This window comes from Mesocricetus auratus, unplaced genomic scaffold (genome assembly GCF_017639785.1).
Source record: "Mesocricetus auratus isolate SY011 unplaced genomic scaffold, BCM_Maur_2.0 Super-Scaffold_100026, whole genome shotgun sequence".
Lineage (NCBI taxonomy): Eukaryota > Metazoa > Chordata > Mammalia > Rodentia > Cricetidae > Mesocricetus > Mesocricetus auratus.
This window is the reverse complement of record NW_024429207.1, coordinates 6058982-6084901: the sequence shown is the minus strand read 5'-3', so window position 1 is coordinate 6084901 and position 25920 is coordinate 6058982. Positions and strand designations below refer to the sequence as shown.

General features: G+C 41.5%; 1 protein-coding gene across 8 annotated transcripts in view; it reads right to left on the bottom strand.

Annotated features, from left to right (window-relative positions):
- The window catches only part of Tenm3 (teneurin transmembrane protein 3), a 1762555-nt gene that overhangs the window by 141778 nt on the left and 1594857 nt on the right, over window positions 1-25920 (bottom strand). For all 8 annotated transcript variants that reach the window (XM_040731875.1, XM_040731879.1, XM_040731877.1 and 5 more), the window contains one exon: window positions 17669-17907. In XM_040731875.1, coding sequence (XP_040587809.1) covers window positions 17669-17907 — 239 coding nt within the window. The remainder of the gene's footprint in view (window positions 1-17668; window positions 17908-25920) is intronic.

Sequence of the window (25920 nt, the reverse complement as noted above, 5' to 3'; positions counted from 1 at the left end):
AAATGTGGCTACAGTCAAGTTGCAATACTTCCTGGACTCAGCTTCAAGAGCACCTATGTAATATGGTGCATAGCCATGCAGGGGTCATAGAAACACACCAAACAGTGCTGTCAGCATGGATCCTGGAGTAGGCACAATCATTACCATGCACACATACTTACGCAAAAATAAGCCAGCACATTAGACCACTGTCGTGGGATACCTCTGAGATGGTTCAAAATAATCCCTGTCTCTTGGTAGTCATACATCCCCTTATATATTCCCCTCCCCTCGAGTGCAGGCTTGATTTAGTAACTTGCTTATAATGGGAAGCATAAGGCGGGCATCATGGAATGTCTTTTCTCATCTTTGGTTAAAAAAGGCTTGAGCTTCTATTTTGGTTGTTCAAATCTCTCCCTTGCAAGGCTTGTCACGGGGCACAGCAGCTGCCACATCATATATCAGGCAATCCTACAGAGAGGCCCATGTGGTGAGAGATAGGCCCGTCAAAATCCCGTGAGCAAGCTGGAAGTACATTCCTCCGGCACCAGTTACATTTGTAACTGACACGTCAACCCCAGCCTACAGTCTGACTGCAGCCTGAAAGAGCCTGAGGTAGAGACACACCACAACAATGAAACCAGACTTTACAACAGGCAGAAACTTGAGATAAAAGTATTTTGTTTGACACTGCTAAAATTGGAGGCCATTTGCTCCCCATTGACTTATACAACTCTTCCCCTGGGGTACCCCAGTAGAGTGAACACTCACCAGGCCTGGCCTTGATCTCTCGTTCATCCTGATTGTGTTTATACCTTAACCTCGTAATTCCATGTGTACAGATGACTTTGAGATTGGTATTTCTAATAAAAAGTCTTTGTAGACTGCTTCACTTCTAACTTTATACCTGACATACCTAAAAAACCTTATAATTACTTAGCTTCCTGGGTTCTCTTTCTCCCTTCCCATATCACTTTATGTGTGGTGATGTATCAACTGATGCCGAGGTTGGATCATAGCTCTGTTGTTTATTAACTGGGCTCTAAGTTAGTATCTAATTTCTGAAATTCTCAGTTTTCTTGCCCATGAAATGGAAATTATAAGTATTTATTTTATATATTTGCTGTAAAACCAAATGAAGGCGACGGATATAAAGGCCATCGATTTGCGGCAACACTTAGTAAATGTTAGTCAACAAAACGCAACCCCTGGACTGGGAGATTGGCTCAGTTGCTCAAATGCCTGCCAGACAAGCACGAGGACCTGAGTCTGAATGCCCGCATGTGCCTAACAATCTGGGTGTGGTAGCCTGTGTTTGCCATCCTGATGCAGCGGAGGTGGAGACAAAGGGTCTTTGGCTTTTTGCTGGCCTACTAGCCAGCCTAGAAGAATCAGTGGACTCCATGTTCAGTGAGAGGCCCAGTCATCCTGAGTTCTCAGGAAACTATTCCGTTTCAGAAACACAGACCTCTAAGAACAACTAAAACACAAGGTGGAGAGTGACCGAGGGCCACCCTTACGTTGACCTGGCAATAGCCAGAAGGACCATCCACTGTCCCAGCCTTTCTCAGGAGAACAGAGATATCTTAGACGATTCCCCTGCAGTGCATCTTTCAAGTAAGTTGCAAACACCTGACACGTTCTCCTCATGAAACTAAAGAGCTTTTTGAAAATACTACTGTTCAAGTAAATGATAAAAAGTTATAATATCAATTCTCAGAGTGGCTTATATGGCTTTCAAGTCACAAATGACTACAGAAGTTGATGCTATAGCCACACAGTCTGCTCCAAACTGTGTCTTTCTAGAACCTATCCTTTATTATTATTATTATTATTATTATTATTATTATTATTACTTTGTTCCTAGGCTTACACACACCCAACACGGCACATGTGTGTGTGTGTGGGGGTGAAGGACAACCCTGTGAAGTTGGTTCTCTCCTCCACCCACCTTCACTGAGTTCCAGGAGTTGAGCACAGGTTTCCAGGCTTGAGGGGTAAGGCCCCTTACCTGCTGAGCCCTATCGCCAGCCCTAGAATGATTGTCTCTTGTCAGGTTGGCTGTGGTATTTTTGGACTGTAACCAGTTTTATGATGTTGAAAATTAAAATATTTCTTACGTAGTTGAAAAACACTATGTCGATAACCTCCAAGGTTTTTTTCCCCTATAGGTTTCCCTACTACAAATTAAAGGGGTGGGGAACCCATGAATTGAAGTAATTTTGAGATAGTGTGTTAGTAAATATGCATCAGTAAAATTTTATGAAGGGATTTCTTTTAGATTTGAAGACTATTCCAATGAGAGGAATTACAGCATGCATTCTCTGTTTTTCAAGGTGAATGAAAATGAGCAAACCCATTGGCTTTATCGTTACCTTCTTCTTATAAAAAGGGGGGCGGACGGGGGAATGCCAGTGTTTTTACCAATATGTGCTCGTTTGACACTTAGAAGCCGGCATGTGGAACACTTGAAACCAAAAATGTGTAATTAAATAAAATTATATACCACCAAGTAGCAAATTCAGTGCCATTTTTAGATCCCTGTTGAGAGAAAAGGTGCCAAATGTGATCTTGTCTCTGGGGACCATGCCACTAAAGTTGTTACCACAGCTACTATTATTTCTACTGGCTGTCTGAGTCCTCAGATCTTGCCAAGTGTGGATGGGAAGAGAGGGTGGTGACAGCTGGTGACAGAGTCCAGCAGTCTGCCAGAACCTTGGAGCAAATTACAGGGGATGTTGTGAAGGGAACACGAGGCAGACACCCTTGCCGTCAGCAACCTGAAGCTTGAGGAGTGCTCTCTGAGGTTTTGGCAACACCAAGCATGGCTCTTAGCAGGCCTGCCATTATGGCCTAAATGCTGTTTAATATTACAGGAGCCAGGAAGCCATCTCACAGAGACAAGCGGCACAAGATAACGTGAGGACTGAGATCTGGCGAGAAAAGCTGACTTGAAAAAAATCATCCTGAGTATCTGTGATTCCGTTTTCTTCAGTCTCCCGTATCTCCAATGTTTACCCAGGCGAGCAAAGGTCTAGTGTTTCCCTTTCTTGTCTCATCTCTCATCCATCATGGTATGTCTTCCCAAAAATAATCTGCGGGGGGAAGACTCATCACAATCCCCTCAATAGAAGCTGTCGGGAAAATAAAACCCAGAGCTGAGTTTTTCACCCTGAAGGGACTGCTGTTATATATATATATATATATATATATATATATATATATATATATATATATGGCCTGAGATATCTTCTGGAGTCTTTTGTTTATATAAGAAGGCATCTGGGTCCTAGTCCCAATTCTGGCTCCATCTATCTGTGGGACTCTAGCAAGTTCCTGGGCCTCTAGGAATTTAAGAATACAAACACTTAGGTCAAATCATTGCATCAATAAAATATCAACATATTACAAGACACTATTGTTCTTTTATTTTTATTTTAAAAACTACCCTGCATAGGTCAAAGCACAATAAGACATGATGATTCCTTGGATTATCTTGGATTTTTCATTTTTTTCTTTTAACTTCATGACTATCTAAACAGACATGAGGTACATGTGGAATGACTAGGCTTCATAGAAAAAATATGAAAAATACCCTTAAATATAGGGTAATGATTAGACTTGATACATACTCCCAGAAAGCAAACGCTTTCAATGTGAAATGAAGACTCTTATGTAAAGACTAGTTTATAATGTGGACCCCCACAGTCAACGCCATCATTAGGAGGACACTATTTCCCATAAATTAGCTTTTGTTTTGGATTTCCTGCTGTGTTTATATGCACTCTGACAGGATGTGTTAGGCAATATTTTGGCATTCGAATCCATTACTATTTGTTATTAACTTTTAAGGCTAATATTATTTCAACAGCCTATACTTTACTGACCCAAATATGTTTTTTAATCAGTATTTCTCACACAAGCTCTCATATCCACATGTTCTCCAGTTGTCATTATAAGAAAATTATTCTCTTTATTACTTACATGATATTTTTGTATTCAAAAGAGCCAATGTTTGATGTGGCAAGTTCCTCTGAGAACTTAAGATAACACTCTAAAAATCAAAGACCAGATTTAGGGAGAGTTAGGTATAGAACAGTTGCCTGTATTTTATATTTCTACTGTGTTTTTTTTCTCCCTCCTTTTTTTTTTGTCATGAGGTCATAAATGAGCGGCCATCAACATGTCTTGATGGGAATAAACAGATTTAACTCACATGTCTGTTTCTGCCACATTTGATTCATATTATTTTATACATGATAATATTTTAAAGTTCTACTTCTGAAAGGGAATCTTTTCTTACTGCATAAATGTAGTATAAAACACTTACAGATACTACCTAGGAAATGATCCTTCCCACTACCCACTGACCACCAATGTAGAGGCTGGGGGAAAATCAGGCTGTCATTTTGGGTCACAGAGAGAATGAAGTTAGGATTTCGAAGACAGACTTGTTTCCCTACTGTTTCTAGTTTTCTTTAGTTTGGGGGGCTCACTGATCAAAAGAATCATTCATTCTCTGGTTTAACAGAAAGAATGCCAACGCAGTCACCAGGCCAAAGGGGACAAGCCATTACCAGGCCAGAAGACCTTGGAGGCACAATTGACAATGTTAAAGAATATGGCAGGGGTTGGAGAGATGGCTCAGTCGTTAAGAGCAGTGGCTGCTCTTCTGGAGGTTCATAGTGCAATTCCCAGCACCCACAGGGTGGCTCACAATCGTCTGTAATGTGATCTGGTGCCCTCTTCTGGCCTGCATGCCTATATGCAGACAAAACACTGTATACAAAATAAATAAATAAAAATCTTTAAAAGATAAGGCTATTTCAAGAACATTCATGTAATCTGTATACTATTCCCTGACTGCCTCTATCAGCAAAGGTGGCAGAGGACTAATTAGTGATAGTTATTAGCAGCTTTCAGTGAAGCCCATGGCTCCTGCTGATTATTGAGAGGCGAGTAGTACTGGATGTCTTTCTTCTGCGGCAGCTTTCAGAACTACGCAACAAATGTTGGTGTATACTAATGACTTAACTAAGCATACGTGTCCCCCCTCAGCTTTATCTGAATTTTTATACAACACAATAGAATGGCTGAGGTGTGTCCATTTGATCCCCAACATACATACATACATGAACACACAAAAATAATAAGTCAACGGACCTAGGACCCCGAAAAAGGAAATCCTTGAAATCCTTGAAATGTTAAGATACCTTAGCATCATTACAAGGTCAAACTATTAAAATAAGAAGACTCTTAGGGCAAGGTCGGTATAATAAGTTATGGTAAAAAAAAAATCTACAAAAACAGGCCCTATGTATCAGTCTAACTTCAGCACAAGGTGTTGCTTTCCTGAGAGAATGATTTGTGAGTGTGCATGTCTATGCATACATGAAGTTTCCAAACAGAAACTGTAAACAACTTCAGTACCATTCTGGGGTCTGGGCACAGGCCGCTCATGTGGGTTACTATTATTCATTTACACAACAAAAACCTTGCGCTTTTTCCTCCTCGAGTTCCTCTGTCTGTGGGGAGTGTGCTGTGACATCTACTTCCCTGCTTCCATATCCCTGCTGCACCTAGTTGTGACAGACGACATTAACCTCTTCTCTCCCGGCTGTCATCTCACCCCATACTACAGAGTGAGGAAAGGTCTTGGGAAGCCAATGACCCTAGGCTCCTCTGGAATTATTTACCCGGAGAGCCCTTTTGCAGAACTATTAACACATTTTCACTATTATTGATGATTACTTGTAGAACATCTGGGGGTGTGTTTCAAAACCAACCAGAGGTAGCTGCGGTGCCCGGCCCCGGGAGATTTGCTCCCAGTGGAGCTCGCTTCTGCATTTGGTGGTCTCGCTCTCCTTACCTAAAAATAAATGGCCCACTTTCCCACTTTAAACATTCGTCTCTCCTCTATGTGTGATTCCTTCGTGAGACGAGAAAGAACGTCTCTGAAGAAGCTAAAAGCATCTAAAAATAGCTTTACTCTGGAAATAGAAAGTAAAGATGAAAGTTATGATTATTGGAGATGGCTGGAATAATATGGTTGGATTCTATTTACAAATTCAAGGCAACTCACACAGGCTCAGTCACCACTCTGTGCACTTAGCTTGTTACAGCTAGGAATGTGGTAAACGACAAGAATAATGATCTAGAGCAGTGGTTCCCAACCTTCCTAACGCTGCGACCCTTTGGTTCAACTCCCCATGCTGTGGTGACCTCCAACCATAAAATTATTTCCATTGCTACTTCACAACTGTAAGTTTGGTACTGTTTTGAATCATAATGTAATTATCTGATACACAGATGGCCTTAGGTGACCCTTGTGAAAGGGTCATTTGACCCCCCCCAAAAGGAGTTGCAACACAGGTTGAGAATCACTGATCTAGAATGAAGAGACCTAAAGCAAAGACCTGCAGGGAAAAAAAGTGAGGTCTCACTGGCCTATAAAGCATGTTCAAGGACATCCAGAGCTGTTACCGAGAGAAATCCCCTCTCGAAAAACCAATGAAAAAAAAAAAAAAGAGGACCACCTCCTCTATGATATCATTAGGAATTTTATTTTACAATATTATTTTAAAAGTGGCTATTTCATATTTATATATCTCATTTTTTGTTTGAAATACTGGCAGAGATTTTATTGTACTTACTTTAAGAAAAAACTTGAAAGCATGATACTAAACCCAGCATCTTTTATGTAAACAGAAGGTATTCCTCAGGATGAATGGAATGAACCATAAATAATATCAGTAAAATCGAGGTAGAAATGCAAGCTTACAAATTAATTTCCATGAATGAAGTATTAGACAGTTAGAGAAATTCTCCTCTGAGACCTTCCTCATAAGATACCACAGGACAAGAATTCAAAATGGGAGGAATTTCTTTTTGTCATTCAAATGCCAATTGTCCTGTCCATATACAACCTGCATATTCTTAGATTGAGCAGGGAAAGAAACAATATAATATAGATTCAAAATGAGATAATCCAGATACGGTCCCTTACTGGCTGTAAGAATGGATAAGTAACCGATTTTCTGCACCTAATACTTCCATTTTTGAAAACCTGTGGACGTTAATATTTGGTTCATTGGGTTGTTGTAAGAGACAGTGATGAGGCCAAGTGGGGTGTCTCACTTGACAATCCCAGTTGTCAGGGAGCATTCTGTGCATTTGAGACCACTCTGGGCTACATGGTGAGTTCCAGGCCAGCGTGGGGTTAGAACTCCACGGGGGGGAGGGAGAGTGATGTCATCAACTAACCTTCAGCACCCACCTCCAGTTTTGTATGGCACATGGATTATTTTGTTAAATGTTTCCCCAAAGCAGTAGTACATAATTATTTCTAACTGACTACTTACTACAATCTAGTTTTTCTTCAGATGGTACATATCTTCCTCCCATTTATGGTTTGTCCATATTGCTGAGGGACTTCCGGTTTATGGGAGTACCTCGCTCTAAATAACACAGCTATCAAATGCAGTGCTGAGATGCAGCTTGAGGTTTGAGGGTCACAAACTTCAGAAATGATCTCAAAGAAAAACACGTATAATGTGAAATGCACATTTGACATAGTTTCTCCTATAAAACTGTGAGATCACCACAGTAAAGACTATGTCTTAGCCATATTTGTGAATTCCATATCTAAAGGAGATATTGAAAACCGGCTATGTTTAACAGAATTAGTGTCTAAGAGAGGTGTCAATAATAGTTAATATTTACTGGAATTAACCTGACTTTGGCATTGGTATTAACTAAGAGGAAAATATGAAAAGCAAACAAAAAACCCAGAAGTTCCTCTCCGAACCAAGTGCTTCGTAGCAGAGAAGCTGCATGTAGCAATGATCTCGTGTGGTACTATTGCATGCTTTTACCATGGTGGAAAGGGAGGGTGGGGTGGAAAAGGCCTTCTCTCCTGGGGGTCAGGAAGGCTCAGGGAAAGTGGTTAGGAAGAGAAAATGTGCTGTAGCAAAGGAAGACAGAGCCTGGATGAGACTGAGGCTGAAGCACTAAGTTGAAGACCTCCCCGCCCCACCTGCCAAGCCAGTCCAAGTCAGGCTGGGTGCCCGCCCAGAAAGCCACACAGGATAGGGACACTGGTTTCTTATTTGAAACATGGGTAAATTATTAGCACGAGAAGGGCCAGAAGTGTCGTGCATTTTTAAACCACTAAATACTTTCTTAGCTTTGTGTAGAAGGAGAAGCTAGAAAACACAATAGTTCTTTGATTCACCATATGCTATGTGTTAAAATGTACAATGGGGGCTGGCGAGTAGGGCATGCTGTAGGCCCCAGCATTTGAGAGGTAGAGCAGTAAAAAAACGGGAGGTTAGCATAAACCATATATTGAGCTTTTGCCTTAAAACAACAAAGCAGGATGCCCAACCAGAGGGACTCAAAGTGATGATGCTCTTGCCACTTTATCACTGACCCAATAACAGAGATCAGATGGGCTGATTCTTCTGTGACCAAAGAGAAAACACATTTATGTATGCACAGCCCCTGAAATATAAATCCCCAGACACATACCACCCCACACCCCACACCCCACACCCCACACACATATAATACACAAAACACCCAAATCACACCTACACACCATACCATCATACACAGCACACACCACATACACACACCTACATACCATACCATTCATACACTACACACACACACACAAACACACACACACACCCCAAGAACTTCTTCACCACAGACTAACAGAGTACTCAACAAATGTTTTAAACTACTCAGAATTGCTTTCCTTTAAGGGTTTAAAAAAACTTTTCTCTGATCATACTGTATAAATAAAATTTTAAAGTATGTATGTTACAGAAAGAAACAAAAAGACTATAAATTGTTGTGGCAATTTTAGCTCAGTTACCCAAAATTTCTAAAGTAACATTACATTCCACTTATAGATGTTAACTGTGACAAAAGTTGTAGCTAAGTCAACAAAGAGTAAAAATGCATCTCATAACTTTCCTCTAAGTGGCATGTAGATTTCTGTCTTTGACAAGTGACTTTTGGAGTTACATTTAGGTCATGTGGTAAAATGTAAAGTTTGCCTCTGAGTCAAAATGCAGGTCTTAGCAGAAATATCTTTCTCTAATTCTCAGATTCAGTGAGCGTTGACTTTCAAGTTCTGCTAGTCTCCTATGATCCCTTCTTGCCTCCCCTCCTTTTCCCCCTCCTCTCCTCCTCCCTCTCCTCTCTAGTCTCTTTCCCTCTCTCCTCTCCTTATCTCTCTCTTCTTTCTTCTATCTCCATATCTGTCCCCCTCCTCCATTCTGTCTTTCCTGGTCACAGCACATGAGAGAGTTCTACCATTGAGTCACAAGCCCTTACTCCAGCCGTCTTCACCTTTTATATTTAAGTAGCCATGGTAACTGTAATTAATCGTTGGGTGTCTCTTTCTTCCAAAATATTACAATCTGCAAGAGGACACCGGTGATACTATTATCACTGTTGAATCTGTGACAGTGTGTTGTCTACAGCGGTAACCAATCCACATGCCTGCTGAATGAATGAATGAATGGTCACTGGATGTGTAGATGAACGAATCCTTCCTATTCAGATGGATGCTGTTCATATAACCCATGGCACCAAAGAACTTTAGAATCCCTATTGCCAAGGAAGAAGGACAGAAGGAAAAGGTGAGCAGTCTGTACACATTCACAGATGATGTGGGAACAATAAACATGTAACATAAGAAATGTGTTAGTGTTATTTCATCTGCTCAAGTCTAAGATGGAGCCCCTGAATATGGAGGCAGTGGAATGTGCAGATTTTATGGTAAAGTTATTCAGAAGTCCTAGCGGTCTACACAGCCATCCTTGTACTCTTCCTTATGTAGCTATGTTTACTCTTTGGGTTTTTCTCTCTGAACACACTGCTCTCAGTATCGCTAATGTAAAAGCTAATGCCGTGGCCACACCGACTGAGTACTTTTGCATGGTAGCATGGGAATGGTTAAGTGCTTTATGGTGCTTCTTAGCTGTCATGGTTTGGAGATATGGCTACAGTCTACAAAAACCATAGCCTAAGACAGAGAACATCACTGAATGTCACAGACAAGCTACTTATCACTAGCACAAGCTGAAGCTGTGCTGGTTTCAAGCTCTCTCTAATTGTTAGTGATCTAGAATATTTTCCAAGTCAAGAGATCCCTATATTCAGATGAAATAAATCTGCCTAAACACAGATATTATTTTATATTATTTATTTTAGCTGGTCTCATACCAAGCTAAGAGGGACATAGACTATTTGCAGGTGGGTGGGGAGGGGTATAAGCTCTTGCAAGAGCTCCTGGCTTGGGAAGTGCTTATCTTTTTGTGGAAATAATAAACAAGAGGATAAACTCAAAACCAAATATGCTATCCTATGCTAATAAGAAGCAACAAAAATTTACACTGCCACAAATCAGTGTAAACAGAGGTTTTTCCCACATGGCTTCATTCAGGAATCAGTTTATGGTATTACAGAGCTGGTAGTGGACTACGCTGAGTTGCATGTGACCTACCATTCCTGTCTCTGTCTTTGTGCAAGGCATGGAAAAACAGTGTCTTATGAAAATTCACCACTAAGACTTCCTACTGGAAGCCAGGACAGAAGACAAAATGAGACTGGCAAATCTCAATGGGAACAAAACAAGACAAAGCACAGTTTTGTAGAGTGTAGTTCTTGCTAGATTTTCCTCCTTTTGGGGTTCAAAGATTCCCAATGCTTTTGAGCTATGTTTAATCACATTACTATCCTCCTTCCCCTCAGGTAAGCTGCTTTGTTCTGGGCTTCCATCCACCATCGAATCACGCTTTAATGTGTCTTCATTTCAAGGCTACAAAAACAAAATATTAATTCCAAAATTTCCGCTTTCCAATATTCCCCTCTAAAATCTAGGCAATGCAGTTTTATTATAATACAATTAGAATCACATTAGTATTAAAACACTCCCTTTTCCATTGCAGGCAAAATGTATTTTTTTTTCTGAATGTCATGCATCAAAGAGTTAAGGGAAGAAGCTGTAGTGAACACTGGGGTGTAATTCATGGCATGGCTGTGTCCTACAACCCATTAAAACAGCGTTTTTATTACAAAAACACATCCAAAAAGAAAAAAAAAAGGAATGTCACCCCATGTTTTATTTTGCCATATACATTTAACTGGTTGATTTTTCTATGATGCATAAAGGACTGGCATGTATTTCCTTCTATCCCTGAGCTGCATACATATAGCTAGTCCCATAATCAATTTCAAGGTACACAGAGAGGGGAAAGATGTTCAAAAAATGCAAATATGCTCAAAAGTAGCCCAGATAACGACGAAGAAATCCTAACTGCATTGAGCCGTGGCTCTGCAGGTTGCTTTTTACTAGGTTCAGGGAATGCTCCCGTCGTTAAACAGCCTTTTTAGCACACAGATGACAACATCTATTTTAGGACTCACTTGGTAGCAGCTGTTCAATGGAAATAAATAACAACACACATATATTTTAAAATGAAAAGGAAAATTGGAAATTCGTGTGGTTCTTTGGTTAATAGAACGTGTCGGGAGGGAGCTCAAACGAAAAATAATGCTGAATTATCTATAGTCTTCGGGAAGTGAATTTATAACCCCCCCAAAAAAATCGGCTATTTTTTTTCTGCTCCAGGAAAAAAAACACCCAACCATGTTGTCACAAAGAAATGCAAAATGACTGTTAAAGGACACAGAGTTCCTTTTTAGGGAGTGATAGAAGTGCTCTGAAATTGGTTGGGATGACACTTGCAAAATTTGGTGACTGTAACCATCTCTGAATTACATATTATAAATGGGAGAACAAACATCTGCTGTCAAATGAATTACTGGTTAGGGAAAAAAAAACCTCGTCAAAAGGGCAAGAAGCTAAGAAACTATGCTGGCATAATACATTTCAGTAATATTTTTGTTTTCCCAGTGTTCTTTAAGTTGAAAGATGGTTAAGCTGATGATCAATACTGTCAATAGTACCTAAAATCCCCTTGGAGACAAAGCTCGCAGTACTTGTGTGATTAGGCTAACAGGTTGGAGGAGCCCCACTAAATCTGACATCACATTCCAGGGTCCCCAAAGTTGATGATACGAAAGAGCCAGCTAAGTGTGGGCCTTCCTGTCTGTCTGCTTCCCGTCTGTGACTGCAATGTGACCGGCTGCCTGCTGCTTCTGTCGCCATGGTTACACTGGCAGTACCCTGGAACTGTGAACCAAGATCCGCGCTTCCTCTCTCAAGTTGCCTTTGCCAGGTATTTTGTCCCAGCAATGGGAAAAGTAACTAACACAATGCTCAGATACCATCGATGCTCCCTGCGAGGGGAAAGCAGCTTCAGGCTCTGCCTCACAGTATGCAGAGTACAAGGCCGAATGCCAATCACGCTGCTGATGGGAACGGCCTGTTGTAGCTGGACTCGGTGCAAGTCCAGCCTTGACTTTGGTTTGTGTTTGATACTCTTTCTGCTCGGATTTCACAATGGACTTTCTGGATCTTCTTCTATAAAAACTTTCGGGTATCCCTCACCAGAGGAAAAAAGTCCTCTGTGAGGAAAGTGTCAAGACACAGTTTCACAGTGATTGCAAACAGCAGCAAGGGCGAGCGACAGACTGTCTTTCTGCCCATTCTGCTCGCTATTGTTCATCTTTAAAATTCCAGTTTTGGAGAAGAAGAAGAAGAAGAAGAAAAAGAAAGATGAGTATATTAGAGGTTAGCAAAGTAGGTCAGGTATTATTTTTGATAGTTCCACAATCAGTATTATCTTCAGACTTAACATTTGTGCTGAGGAACCAGAGGGATCTCCGTTGCACAAAGGCCTATCACCTAAAGGTCATGCACCAGAGAGGATTTTAATTGGGAGCTCGGGAAAGAAAAACATCATGTGACTGCTGAGAAAAATCCTGCTCTTCCTTCAATTGGGATACGCAAAGTGACAACACATGTACTCCGTTATATATCAGCTGAGGGGTCTCTGTTTTGCTCCGTCCTCTACAGGCCCCATGATGACTCACTTAACATTTGTTTTCTACCCAGGTTCTCATCCTGTAGTCTCCAAACGGTAGCCACTAGCCACCTGTGGCTGTTTGAGTTTCAATTAATTAAGAGGAAAAGGGAAACTTCAGTTCATTAAGTTAATGAGCCACACTTCAAGTGCTCAGCAGACAGATGTGACTGGTGGCTAATGAATTGGACAGTGTGCCAACAGGGCGTTTCTATCATCAAATGGAACATTTGACAGCACGACGGAGATCCTTGATGCCCAAGTGTGTTCTGTGGACCCCAGCAGCAGCACCTGCGGGCTTGTAGGAAACTCACAATCTCAGTGAGATCCCCAATTGGCCCCTGGATACCTTCAAGTCTGGACCTCAATCATCAGTTACCTCTTCTGGAATGCCCCAAAAGCAATCTTACAAACATAGATTGGATGATTTTTTTTCCCACTCCCATGTTTATATTTCCTAAATTTCCTGTTTCCAGTCCTTTGGAAATCTCATGGAATACAGTCAAAATACAATGGGTTCCTTGACAACTTCTTAACTCATCTCCTTCATGTCTTAGCCGTGTGACTTTAGGCAGGATTGCTTTTAAAGTTAACGAACTTACTTTAGCTAAATGGAGGTAACCCGCTGCTGGGCTGTGGGAATTAAGTGAGGAGATCTACATACGGTCTCAAGCAATGTCTGGTGTGTATTCCCTAGGCACCGCTGTTGATATGTCTTAGCTCCTCTTCACATGCCTCCTTCATTGACCTCTCTTTAAACATTTCAGCCACTGAGTGTTAGGAAAGCATGTTAAAGGTATGATTTACACACAGCACCGCCCCCCCATACCATCTCTCAAGCTCCAGTTCAAGAAAACATGCTAGATTATCAGCTCTGCCAATAAAGCGCCTGTCCAGTAAACATGAAGAATGGAGTTCAGCTCACCAGCAATGCATGTGAAATGCTGTGTGGTGACACGTGCCGGCAACCCCAGTGCTGGAGAGTCAGAGACAGGCAGACATCTGGATCTTTCTGGCCAGTCTGTTTCTACAGTAAGCTAGCTCCAGGTTCAGCAAGATACCCTGCCCCCCAAAATAAAGCGGAAAGCAACAGATGAAAGCATCTGGACTCCACATGCACATAGACACACATGTAACATGTAACCATATATACCCCTCACCCCCCCCACTGGCAAAAAACCCAACCAAGCAAATCTAGCCAAATAAAGATTTTAGTTCAGTATTTTAGCTAAAGCCATGCATTTACCGTCTTTGCTTTTTTGTTATTTTAGCCACTGAGTGCTAGGAAATCATGTTATGTTAAAGGTATAATTTACACACAGCTTGATACCTTGATTCCGAGTTTCTAGAATGGAGAGCCAACCTGGAGCCTTAATATCTATCAAAGGATATAATAAAATACTGATTTAAAATGGATGTTGAGTGTAACTCTCCAATAGAGTACTTGCAGGTCACTGGTAAGCCCTTGCCTAGCGTGCAGAGGCCTTGGATCTGTGCCTAGCACCAACCAAAAGTAATGAAGTTCCTGTATAAATTTAAGAGTATTTTTAGAATGCTGCTTAAATTAAATACTGACTTTACTGGTATGGTGTGAAAGCTATAAATTGCAAGGAAAATTGAGATATCTAATCAACAATTAAATTAATAATGCTATAAAAATATTTAACTTGGCAGGCAAGTTTATCTTTAATAAATGCTGTTTCAAGTTAAAAACGAAACAAAACAGAATCCAGGTATGGTGGGTCCCTCCTGTAATCTTAATATTCATGAGGGGGAGCAGGGGGACTGATGTGAGTTTGAGATCAGCCTACTCTACAGAGCCAGGGTCACACCAGCAAGAGTTATATAGCAAGACCGTGTCCTAACCACCCTCAACACACGTGCACACACACACACACTCACACATACACACACTCACACACAAAAGCACACGTTCACACACTCACACATACACACATGCTAATACACACTCACATGCTCACACAATCACACACACTCACACAACTCTCACATGCACTCAAACACACAATCACACACATGCACACGTTCACACACACATACTCATACACACTCACATGTTCACACACACTGACATGCTCACACAATCACACACTCTCACATGCACTCAAACACATACACACTCATACACTCACACACACACGCACACGCACACGCACACACACACACACACACACACACACACACACACACACAAAGAATACAAGGCCAGTAAAGGTGCTCGCTGTCCATCCTGACAGTCTCTTTGATCCCTGCAATTCACCCAGTCAAAGCACTGACTCCCAAAAGTCCTCTGACCTCCACATACATGCTGCGGTATGTGCATGCCACACCCCCAAGAAATAAAAATACATACATAACCTCCAATGGGAAAATGGAGGAAAAATGTCTTAATTAAAAAAAAATCCAAAATACAAATACAAAGACCAACAAACACTAAAAGGTATATTAAAAAAGACTTATCACACAAACTGACGAAGAAACAAAACGCTTTATTTGATTTAAAAACAGTTGTGTTAGTCTGACGGTCATTCAAATACAGGAAAGCCAGTGAAAATTCTAAGCGGATTTTCTAATGACTGAAGTAGTTTTTGCTAGATAGCACTGGAATTTTATCTCCTTCCTTCCCAGGTCATTAACGCAATCGAAGCAAATGTCCTGTAAACACCTGTGCGTAACTGAGAGGAGGACTTGAGTGTTTGAGCTACACAGTTTTCATGTTTCCACCTGGAGAAAATACAAAGTAAAGGGAAAACTGTGCATCAATGGTACCAGAAGATACCAAGTAGGATGCTGATTACGGAATAATGAATCAGGCAATGCAGGAAAGAGGATTTATTTAGAAGTTTGATAATTATATTTACTATAGGATCCTTTAGAAAGAATGCAAGCGGTAGCCATGTAAGATCACACAGAATGCTACTTTTCCTGGCAGTCACACTACAAAAATAAGACGACATCAAACTGACCTTAAACCATTGCAATGATAGACACCTGCCAACCACAACAGATCCAGAACTCATCAGCCCAACACTGGATTCCAGCCCGGCCACAGCATCTATCTGGCACGTACCATGTTTTAAAAAAATCCCCTACAAACACAGTTGGGTAACTGATCAAGTTCCATTTAAGACTCTCACATTTCAAATTCATTTCAAATTCTTCAGCAACACACGTCTGACAGCTACAAATAATTTATGCAGCTAACCAGACCAGAGAGGATTCACTTAATGGCCAGGGCATTTTCTAACTGAGTACTAGGAATCAACCCTGAACACTGGTGCTGCCAGGGAGCTGTGATATATGTACCTGAGACTCTGAGAAGCACAGTGTGGTCTCACTGGGGTGTGACACTGGATGGTATTGTTCCTGCCCTATCTTAGGAGAAGGAAGCAAACTTGGCTAGAAAAAAAAGATGAATAGATTTCATCTTGCTTTCCTCTGACTGAAGGGTGGTGACTGTTGGATGGTTGTCTGAGCATTTTGATGAGGATAATGAGGATGTCTCCACGTGTAGAATGAAACCAAGCTCTGAATCATTAGTGATGTCATCCGTGGTCTAAGAATTCGCAATAACAGTCCATAACATGCCACACGGCTGCCATCCCTGACTCAATTATCTTCCAAGTTCTTTCATGCTCTAGAGTTCTGCATTTCCATTAACCACAGAGACTCAAAATGGTTACTTCACATTCCAGAGTATGTAATTTATGTCTGAGGACTATTGCAGGGACTGGCAGAGAGAGGCCCACTGCAAGAGCATATAGCATTCTATACAGAGCTCTGGGATACTCATCTTCAGTGATAGAATTTCATGGGGCATCACAAATTGCTTTGTAAACTTGGAGATGCATCGCTGGCTGTTGTTCTTGGTGTATAAACCGCACAGTCTGTGATTTATCTTAGTGGATCCCATTAGCATTTCAATGTGGAGGGCTTTTCCTCTTCCACAGAAGCAGACCAAATACCACGTAGTGTTTCTGACATTTGTGAAAGCCATTGCCGGCAGTATAAATGCTCCAATACATTATGAAATAGTTAAACAAAAGGTAAACAAGAGCTCCCAGCATCTGGCTTTTGACTAAGCGAAAAACATGAGCAATGCATTAGCAGAGTGAAAACCTTACAAATATGATTGTGTATGTAACCATTCACTACTTTAAGACGCTTGGTTTTCTCGAGTATTCCTGAATAGAACATAATAGTTCTGGGTGATGAGGTTTACATACATGTAGACAGCTGAGTTCATGGAAAGACATGTATTACCACAGATAGCAGAGTTCCCAATTAATGACCATGGACTGAATGAGATTCCTACATAGTGTTGAATCCTGCAAGCCCATGAATGATTTTTTTTCTGTAGGAAATATCATAGTAACCAATATGAGTGATGAGTGATGGCATCAATATCAAGCATTCAATAACATTCATATCGAAGAATACACTTAGCACTCACAGAAATGAACCGTTGACCAAGGCAGTTTTTCACATCACGTCTACTGAAATTTCTTAAAAATGTCCTGATTTCAAAAAGCAAGTCATCAATATTGACCTTGTGAGACAATACCTCATAATACACTCTTGACCAAAATAAATAAACAAAACTAACAGAGCAATCCTGCAATGCATCAGTTGACAGGCAAAATGGTGTTAAAACTTGTTCTTACCTATAAAATAGGACAGGAGTATGGCCAGGAGCACTGAGACCCCTACAGCACACAGTGCAGTGCATCTCCAGCTGCAGTACTTCGAAGACTTCTTGAATTTAAAAGCACTTCTTGATAGGGTGTTTCTAGGAAGTGGCCGGGTAGGCGGTGAATAAACAGAGCCAGATGCCATCGTGTAACCCGGGGTTGCCGTACTGAACAGTGGTGTCGTCCCTGTCCCTGTTTTGAATAGGAAATGCCTGTGGGAAGGGAGAATATCATTATAAGACATGGACCTGTCACGATAGGAATGTGGTAAAATATGACCAAGGACAGACACGGGGACTAACTCTCTTCTGTGTCTCTTGCAGGGCCAATCTCTCTCTTTCCTCCCTCCTTCCTCTCATTTACTTCACATATTTTGTTCTGAGATAAGGTCTCAGGTAACCCAGGCAGGCTTTGAACTCCCTATGCAACTGAAGATGACCTCTGATCTCCCTGCTCTATCTATCTTGAGTGCTGGGATTGCAAGAGTGTGCCATACCACCTCTAGTTTATGAGGTACATGACATCAAGCCAGAGACCTTATACATGCGAGGCAAGCACTCTACCGGCAGAACTACATTCCACGCCCTGGCTCATATGATATTTATTTTTCACATGTATTTATCTTTTGTTTGGTGTGTGTATGTTTGCACACATGCAGCCATAGCATGGAGCATGTATGAAAGACAACTTGTGTGAGCCTGCCCTCGCCTTTCACTGTGTGGGCTCCAAGGATGCCCTGCAGGTTGTCAGGCCTGGCAGAAGGTAACTGATGATCATCTCACTGGCCCTCATATGATTTTAAAGTTAAAATTTAAGGCAATGTTTTAATTTAAGGACTATGTCATACAAGTGACTTAAGAATGATTTTGATAGTGTATAGCAGGCCATATGCACACAAATGTCCCCGTGGTTTCAAGTGGACATCTGGAGAGACTATGGAACTACCCCAGCCACACTGTCTCCTGAACAAAAGCATGCTGGGACATCCTTGGAATCCATACAGTGAAAGGTGAGAACTTACTTGCATGGTAATGACCTCATGAGTAGTTCTTCATAACTCATAAAGTTATTCATAGTTCATGGCTGTGCTTGTATGTACATTACAGGAGAATGTGTGCTCATGTTGAAGCATGTACCCATGTCCTGTCCATGTTCTGCTGCCTCACCGACTTTCTAGATATCCACAAAATGTTCTCATTCTAGCCTGCTGCCCTGTTGCTGGGGACTCTTGAGCCTGGCAAGGGCAGCTGGTCAAGCCTCAGAGGTGGTCAACTATTTTATTTTTAGCACATGTCAAATGTAATCAGCATGATAAACCTCGTGGAGACTGGTGGAGGGAGAGACTCACAGAATACAGTTTAAAACCAAGCCTGAGGAAATGAAGAGGTCAGCCCAGCAGCTGCAGATCACACAGAGACAGATTCCCTAACTGAACTGTACAGCAATGGGCAACCTGCCTCAAAATCGCAGCCCAGAAATGTTTAAGGGGCAATTAAGGAACAGGGGACAAGAACACTGAGCACGAGATTCTTTGGAAAAGGTGACCGATTCTATGATTCTTTTATGTTTACTTTTTCATTCAATCTTAGAGAATTCCATGCATATATGCAATGTATTTTGATCACATCAATCCCCCACTCTCCACCACATGACCATCTCAGTTCTGTGTTCTCTTAGATTCTTGTTAACAGTAAAAAAAAAAAAAAGTGTTCAGATGTGAAAACACCTAGTGTTTCCTGGCTTTTGTTTAGCATGACAATACCGTTCACATCCCAGGTCCTAATATGAACTATTATTACATCCTATTCTAAGGTGTCCAATGCAGTCAGCAGGCTACAATTTTTTATATTTCAGAGGTTAAAGGGGTCTTTTCATTCTCTGCCGTAGTATGGAATAGCCTTTATGTAAGATGCATTCGTGGGGTTCATAGCTAAGTATTTTCCATTTTAACATGCATACTCTTACTGTGTATTTAAAAAAGGCTAAATGTATCAAACAGGTTAAGGACTTCATAGCACAGACCTGGGAAGCTAGACCGCTAACGTTTAGAGTCTTCTTTCCTATTCACTAGGTATGTGTCTTTAGAAAAGTCCCGTCAACTTTCTCTGTATTTATGTGTGTCATAGGACTTGTGAGATTTAAATTGACTGGAGAAGACTGTAAAACACTTCAAACATAGCAAGTGCTACGGGAGTGTTGGGCAGAGGAGGGAACAAGCTCATGATTTTAGGTATATTAAAGCTTAGAAAAGAAAAGGTAAAGACAAATTTGAGGGGTTGGCAACCTCTAGGAATGTATCAGGACAGCTGGTTTTAATAGGTGGAATTCACCCAGCGTGGTGGTCACGTGATTACTGTATGCATCAGTGTTCCAACCCAATGGAGGAGTCAGAACATGATGGTGTTATTGGCAGGTGGAGAAAACTTGGAGGTGAAGCCTACTTGAAGCAAGGAGGTCAGTGAGGTAATGCCCCAGTGCGCGCGCTCTCTCTCTCTCTCTCTCTCTCTCTCTCTCTCTCTCTCTCTCTCTCTCTCTCTCTCTCTCTCTCTCTCATCCTTTTCTTCACGCCTCCTTCCTCCTTCTTGGCTATGCTGAGGTGAGAACATTACTCCTCTCCATCCTCACCTAAAAGTAATGAGGCAGACCATGACAGGCTAAGATCCTCAACTCAAATGAGGCGTATGCTACTTTGGTGGCCTCAGATACTTTGTCACAGCAATGAGACACTGACTAATATGGAGTGGCCTGAATAGTTTCTTAATGAGAGGTGGGATGTGAACCTGAGTCTGTGAGACTCTCACGACCATGACCTTCGACCTTAACACTAGACACCAGGCACGTGACTATCGAGAAGCTTGATGAAATGATGAGTTTACTAGATGCTGACTTCAGATAGGACATCTCTGTTTCTATCTGCAAACCCGAGACATCACTACACGTGGTGACTGGTGGTTCAGGTAAGGAACTCTTTCAAATACTAGGGTTGAAATGGCCATGAAATGATTTTCTCTAGATAAATACAATGCAACATTGGTATATTACTAAAAACACAAATGTAGGATCCAGGGATGTATTTCACTGGAACAGCATGTGTCTAAAATGACACAAAACGCCTGGTTCAATCCTTAGTGACATTACTGCTCCATATTAGCGGAACTCAAAGCCCGTTTCCTCCAAAGAGCTTCTAAGTTATTAAATGAATACATTTGTTTTGTCTACTGCAAAAGAAAGCATTAATTTTTAGGGGGCACGGAGTTACTTTTACTCCCAGAAGTGAGGTATTTTCTCCTTATCTATCTAAATGACTACCTAAATTACGAGAGACTCAGATTAGGACAGGGGCGACACAGGCCATAATTAATGCCCATGTTTAGAAAGCATTGAAAAAGGAATTCCCCACAGTGTCTGACACTTTAAAATAATAGCCACTCAGGACTTTCAGATACCTTTCTAATACGTCCAGGAAAGATTAGTAAAGGTTTAAATTGGTTTATTTCGAAATCATCATTTGCATGATGACTGACCCCTTCAGGTCGAATTAATCTTCAAAATAGATATTGTAAAACATACGCGTACATGTTCTTAGGCATAGAAGGGAAAGTCATGCCTATGTATTTGCTGTAGCAGAAAACATGTGGTCCCACATCTGGTCGACCTGGGCGAGTGTTGAGGTTTGGACAGCATGGCATCATTTGAAAGGTACCATCGCAATGTATAAGAGAGAAAACACTGTGAGGTTTATGTTATCATCAATACAGGCCTTTAAGTCCTTTTGTGCTTTCCCTAAGGTTCAATACAGAGTTTCCTTCATGCTTAGAGCTCCACAAGTACTTCATGAACACTGAAATTCAGCTGTACAAAGCATGCGTGATGACTTTCCATAGGGGAAAGCGATCTTGTCACCTAATTCTCCGTGAGGCCCACTTCTGCATGTCATTAGCCTCTTGTCCTACAGCTCCTGGCCAGGCCATTCAGCTATGGGAAGGTGCTTCTCACATATAAAAATTCGGCAAACAGTTATTATAAAAAAACTCATCTTTTCCACCTGGCTTCCACATGAGGTTTGCAGAATGAAGACTGCAGAATGAAAAGCCGTATTTGGGAATGGAAAAGGAGAAGCGACTCGTGTGAGGATGTCCCCCCCCCGTTGTACTTAGCAATAAAGCAGCAACGGCTGTTTTTTAACATAGAACACACCGGAGCCGGCTGATTCGGCTCTGATGTCTCTAATGACGGCCTGCGTGACGCCTGCCTCCAGTTCCTCAGCTATTTCTGCCACTGTTTTCACTCTGGCGATGGGCTGGGGAAGCACACTTGAAGACAGACTATCAGAGAGCGAGATGAGGAAAATCAATTTCAAAGCCCCAAAGACAGCTGGTGCGGAAGGTCACTGAACACTAACAGTTGCTTTGTGGCTTTGGAATCGTGAGGGGAGGGCGAGTCTATTTAACAACAACAACAAGGGGACAGGAACAACAGAGTCTGTTGCCTCATTAACTTGGAACGTGGTGCAGCCAGCGACTGTACAAATGGCAGGGATTACTCGATATGAAGCGCAATTAAAGCTTGCTCTTTTGCCTTTGGAAATGGAAAGATCTGTTTCTGTTTATTTGCCTTTGGACCGACCTTTACAATTCCGTTCCTACCCTGTGCTCTAGTCTGTATTTTTAATGGATTCTATGATGTGTCTGTGTACGGGTCACGTCACAACTATGAAGTTCCTAGGGACAAAGGCTGGATTTCCTCTTCTTTCTTGCTGTCCCCATTTCCTGTCTTCTTGGTCATTGCTTAGTAACTCTAATCTTTGGGTCTCTCTGAGGATCTTCCATAATTTCCAATAACTGCTATATCCTGACTGTTCCCTTCTACCCTGGGTATTCAACCAGTCAGAGAGCCAGCAGGCTTTCCTTCACACCCTGTTTTTCCTATCTCTTTGTCCAAGTGGACAAGTTCTTTCTCCCACCCTCCCTGGCCCACTGGTGTGTGAATGCGTGCGTGCGTGTGCGTGCGTGGGTGCGCACGTGCGTGTGTGCGAGCATGCGTGTGTGCGTGTGAGCGTGTATGCGTGTGTGTGTGCGTGTGAGCGTGCATGCGTGTGTGTGTGCGTGTGTGAATGCGAGCATGCATGCGTGTGTGCGTGTGTGTGTGCGTGCGTGCGTGTGCGTGTGTGTTAGAAGCACATGTCTGCATGCGGCTGTGGAGGTGTCCTCTCCCTCTGCTCACTCACAGGGTCACTCGCAGAAGCTAGAGCTCACCACCTGGTTAGACTGGGCAGCCAATCCATACCCTCCCCGCGTGACACACCATCTCCTCTTTTCTCTGCCTCTCAGGGCTGGGATTATGGGTGGGCACTGCCACGCCCAGATTTTTAACCTTCATTCTGGACAACCAAACTCCCTCTTGAGGTGCAGCCGTCATTTGTTTCTACTCTTATCCCAGACCTAAACATAGTCTTGTAATTTGTTTTCTACCCTGTGTCTGTTCTGTAGTAACCCTTCACTTTTTATTTCTGTCTTTCTAATTAATAATCACACAGCTTACCACCAATTTTCAGTGGCAATATACTTGGGTATGTTAAATGTGCTTTTTTGAACTATATCACATAAAATATCAATAATCAATACTTAGTTCCGAAGTACAAAATTGTGGAAGCTATCACACACTTAAGAGTCACTAAGAAAATGGGTTAATAGTTATATTTTGTTCAGAGGATTAACATAATCATGTCATTCCTCTAATATGAAGTAAATGGCGTAAGAAATTAGAAATTTCATGCACCCAAAGGACAAACTCCTCTGAAAAATGTGTGGTAGCATTATTCCAAGTTGTCTGAGTCGTTTCCTCACTGGGAGATTAGGAAAGAAGAGATCAAACAGAAAAGTGTACAACTACGAAAGGAAATTTTAATTCACTTAACTACATATGTGGTTATCGTCATAGAAAAGTTTGTTTCCCTCAATGTTTTATACTGCATTAAAAACCTTTTTAGAGATTAACAATGAAAGTGATCAGAATAGAGATTGGGGCAGTTGGCGTTTGGCTCCTGTCCCTAAGACACATTTGAAGGCTCTCATAATGACACAAAGATACCTGGAAAATATTTCTATTGTACTGTACACTATTGTACGGTGAGCATCTACTGTAGGCTATCGTATGGTCCATATCTACTGTACTCTACTGTGTGGTGCACACCTACTGCACGCCATCTTATAGTGGGCATCTACTGTACATCATCCCATAGTGTGGGCATCTACTGTAGGCTATCATATGGTCCATATGTACTGTACACTACAGTATGGTGCGCACCTACTGCACACCATCTTATAGTGGGCATCTACTGTACATCATGCCATAGTGTGGGCATCTACTGCAGGCTATCATATGGTGCATATCTACTGTACTCCACCTTACAGTGCACATCTATTGTGACTACTGCATAGTGCACAGCATCTACTGTACATCAGCTATACTGCACGTCTACTGCACGCTATCACACAGTACACGTCTACTGCACTCTATGGTTTAGTGTGTATCTCTTGTCCAGTATTGGGTGGATGTCACTACCTCACAGACTCTGCTGATTATTTCTTCCTCTTCTTAGGGTCTTTGTTGGAGAAAGAGGGTGATTTACATCAAACTGTTTAAATAAAATGTCTTACTGCCCTGCCCTCGTTGACCTTGTGGGAGAATCTATATGAGGCTCCCAGGATATACACTGATTGCTATTTCTTCACATTAGAATCTCTGATTTCAGTAACATGCCAACGAGTCTGTCTGCATTTAACCAGACTTGCAATCTTTTCAATACCCAGTTCTCACTTAAGAGGTAAGAAAAACCCAAGGCATAGGTTCCTTTTCCTTCAGGCCAAACATAACTCTCTGGATTTAAGAGGCTTATTAAAGGTCTCACAAGATTTCCTGGACATCAAACGCCTTTCCCAAAATGACATTTTCAGATCTAAGGCAAATGTATCCCATACTTGTGGATTAAATTTACCTGGAAATGCATGGAAGTTAAAATTAGGTCCTGAGTTCAAAATATTTAACTCACTCGGTGTCAAAACAATGGCTCGACTTCTTGGGATTCATTTTATGATTCTTGCAAAACAGAAAATATCTAACATTTCTCTGTGACTGTGCTGTTTTCATGTTACCTACTGTCACTCTTTTAATTATTTGTGGCCTTCAAGTCTTCCTTAAGTACTATAGAAAGGATATTAGACAAAAAGTTTGTCAGCACTTGAAATGAATTATACCTAACAGATGACATGAGCTACAACCTAAGCATTCTGAACACTTAAAACCTGTCCCCTAGTCTTTAAAGTCTTCACTACCAAGTTCCAAACTTCACATTATCTGTCGGGTATATACTTGAGGTGTTCATAACTGATGAAAAATTGAAAAACAGAACAGGGCCTTATATATTGATGCGAAGAGATATGAAATTATTACAGAAAATAAATTAACAGGAAGGAAAGAAAGTAAGTTCATACAGGAAATCATCCATTTTGTATGTGTGTATATGTGCAGGCATGTGTGCACATACATGTGTGTGCGGCCGTGCGTTGGCAGAGGTCAATCTTGGTGCCATGTCTCAGGAGTCATCCACTGTGTTTTCAGATGGTTATCTGTCACTGGGACCTAGAGCTGGCCCATGCTAAGCTGGCCCTACATTCTCAGCCTCTCCAACAAAAAGATCAAAGCAAGCACTGCCCCACCCAGTCTTCCTCAGGGATGTGAAGGGCTGAACTCAGGTCCTCATGCATGCAAGGCAAGCACTTTACCCACCAAGTTATCTCATTAGCTACTTTAAACAATTCACTGCTACTTAAAGCCATTTGTTTTTCTTACCTTCAAGCAACTTATTCTCTGTAAACTCCCAGAGATACCCAGTACAATTATTTACAGTGACTTTACAATTGATTGGGAAATAAATCTATCACCCTAGGATGTTGGCCCTGAACCTCTGTGAAATCCCTGACCTAAAGGATGGAAGAGTCGGCTACACATGTGGTCGAGTTAGACATAGTCCTATCAAGACTGTATAACATGAGCAAGTCAATTCAAAAGACCCCAGCTTAGAAAGTCACTGCCCACAGTGCACTCCAAGTAGTTAACTTAGAAAAAAGGAAATTTGTATAATTCAAGGCTCAATCCATCAGACCTGGACAAGCTTAAATATCATTTACTGTTTTATGTCATTATATTTCAGGATTTTTCTCTTT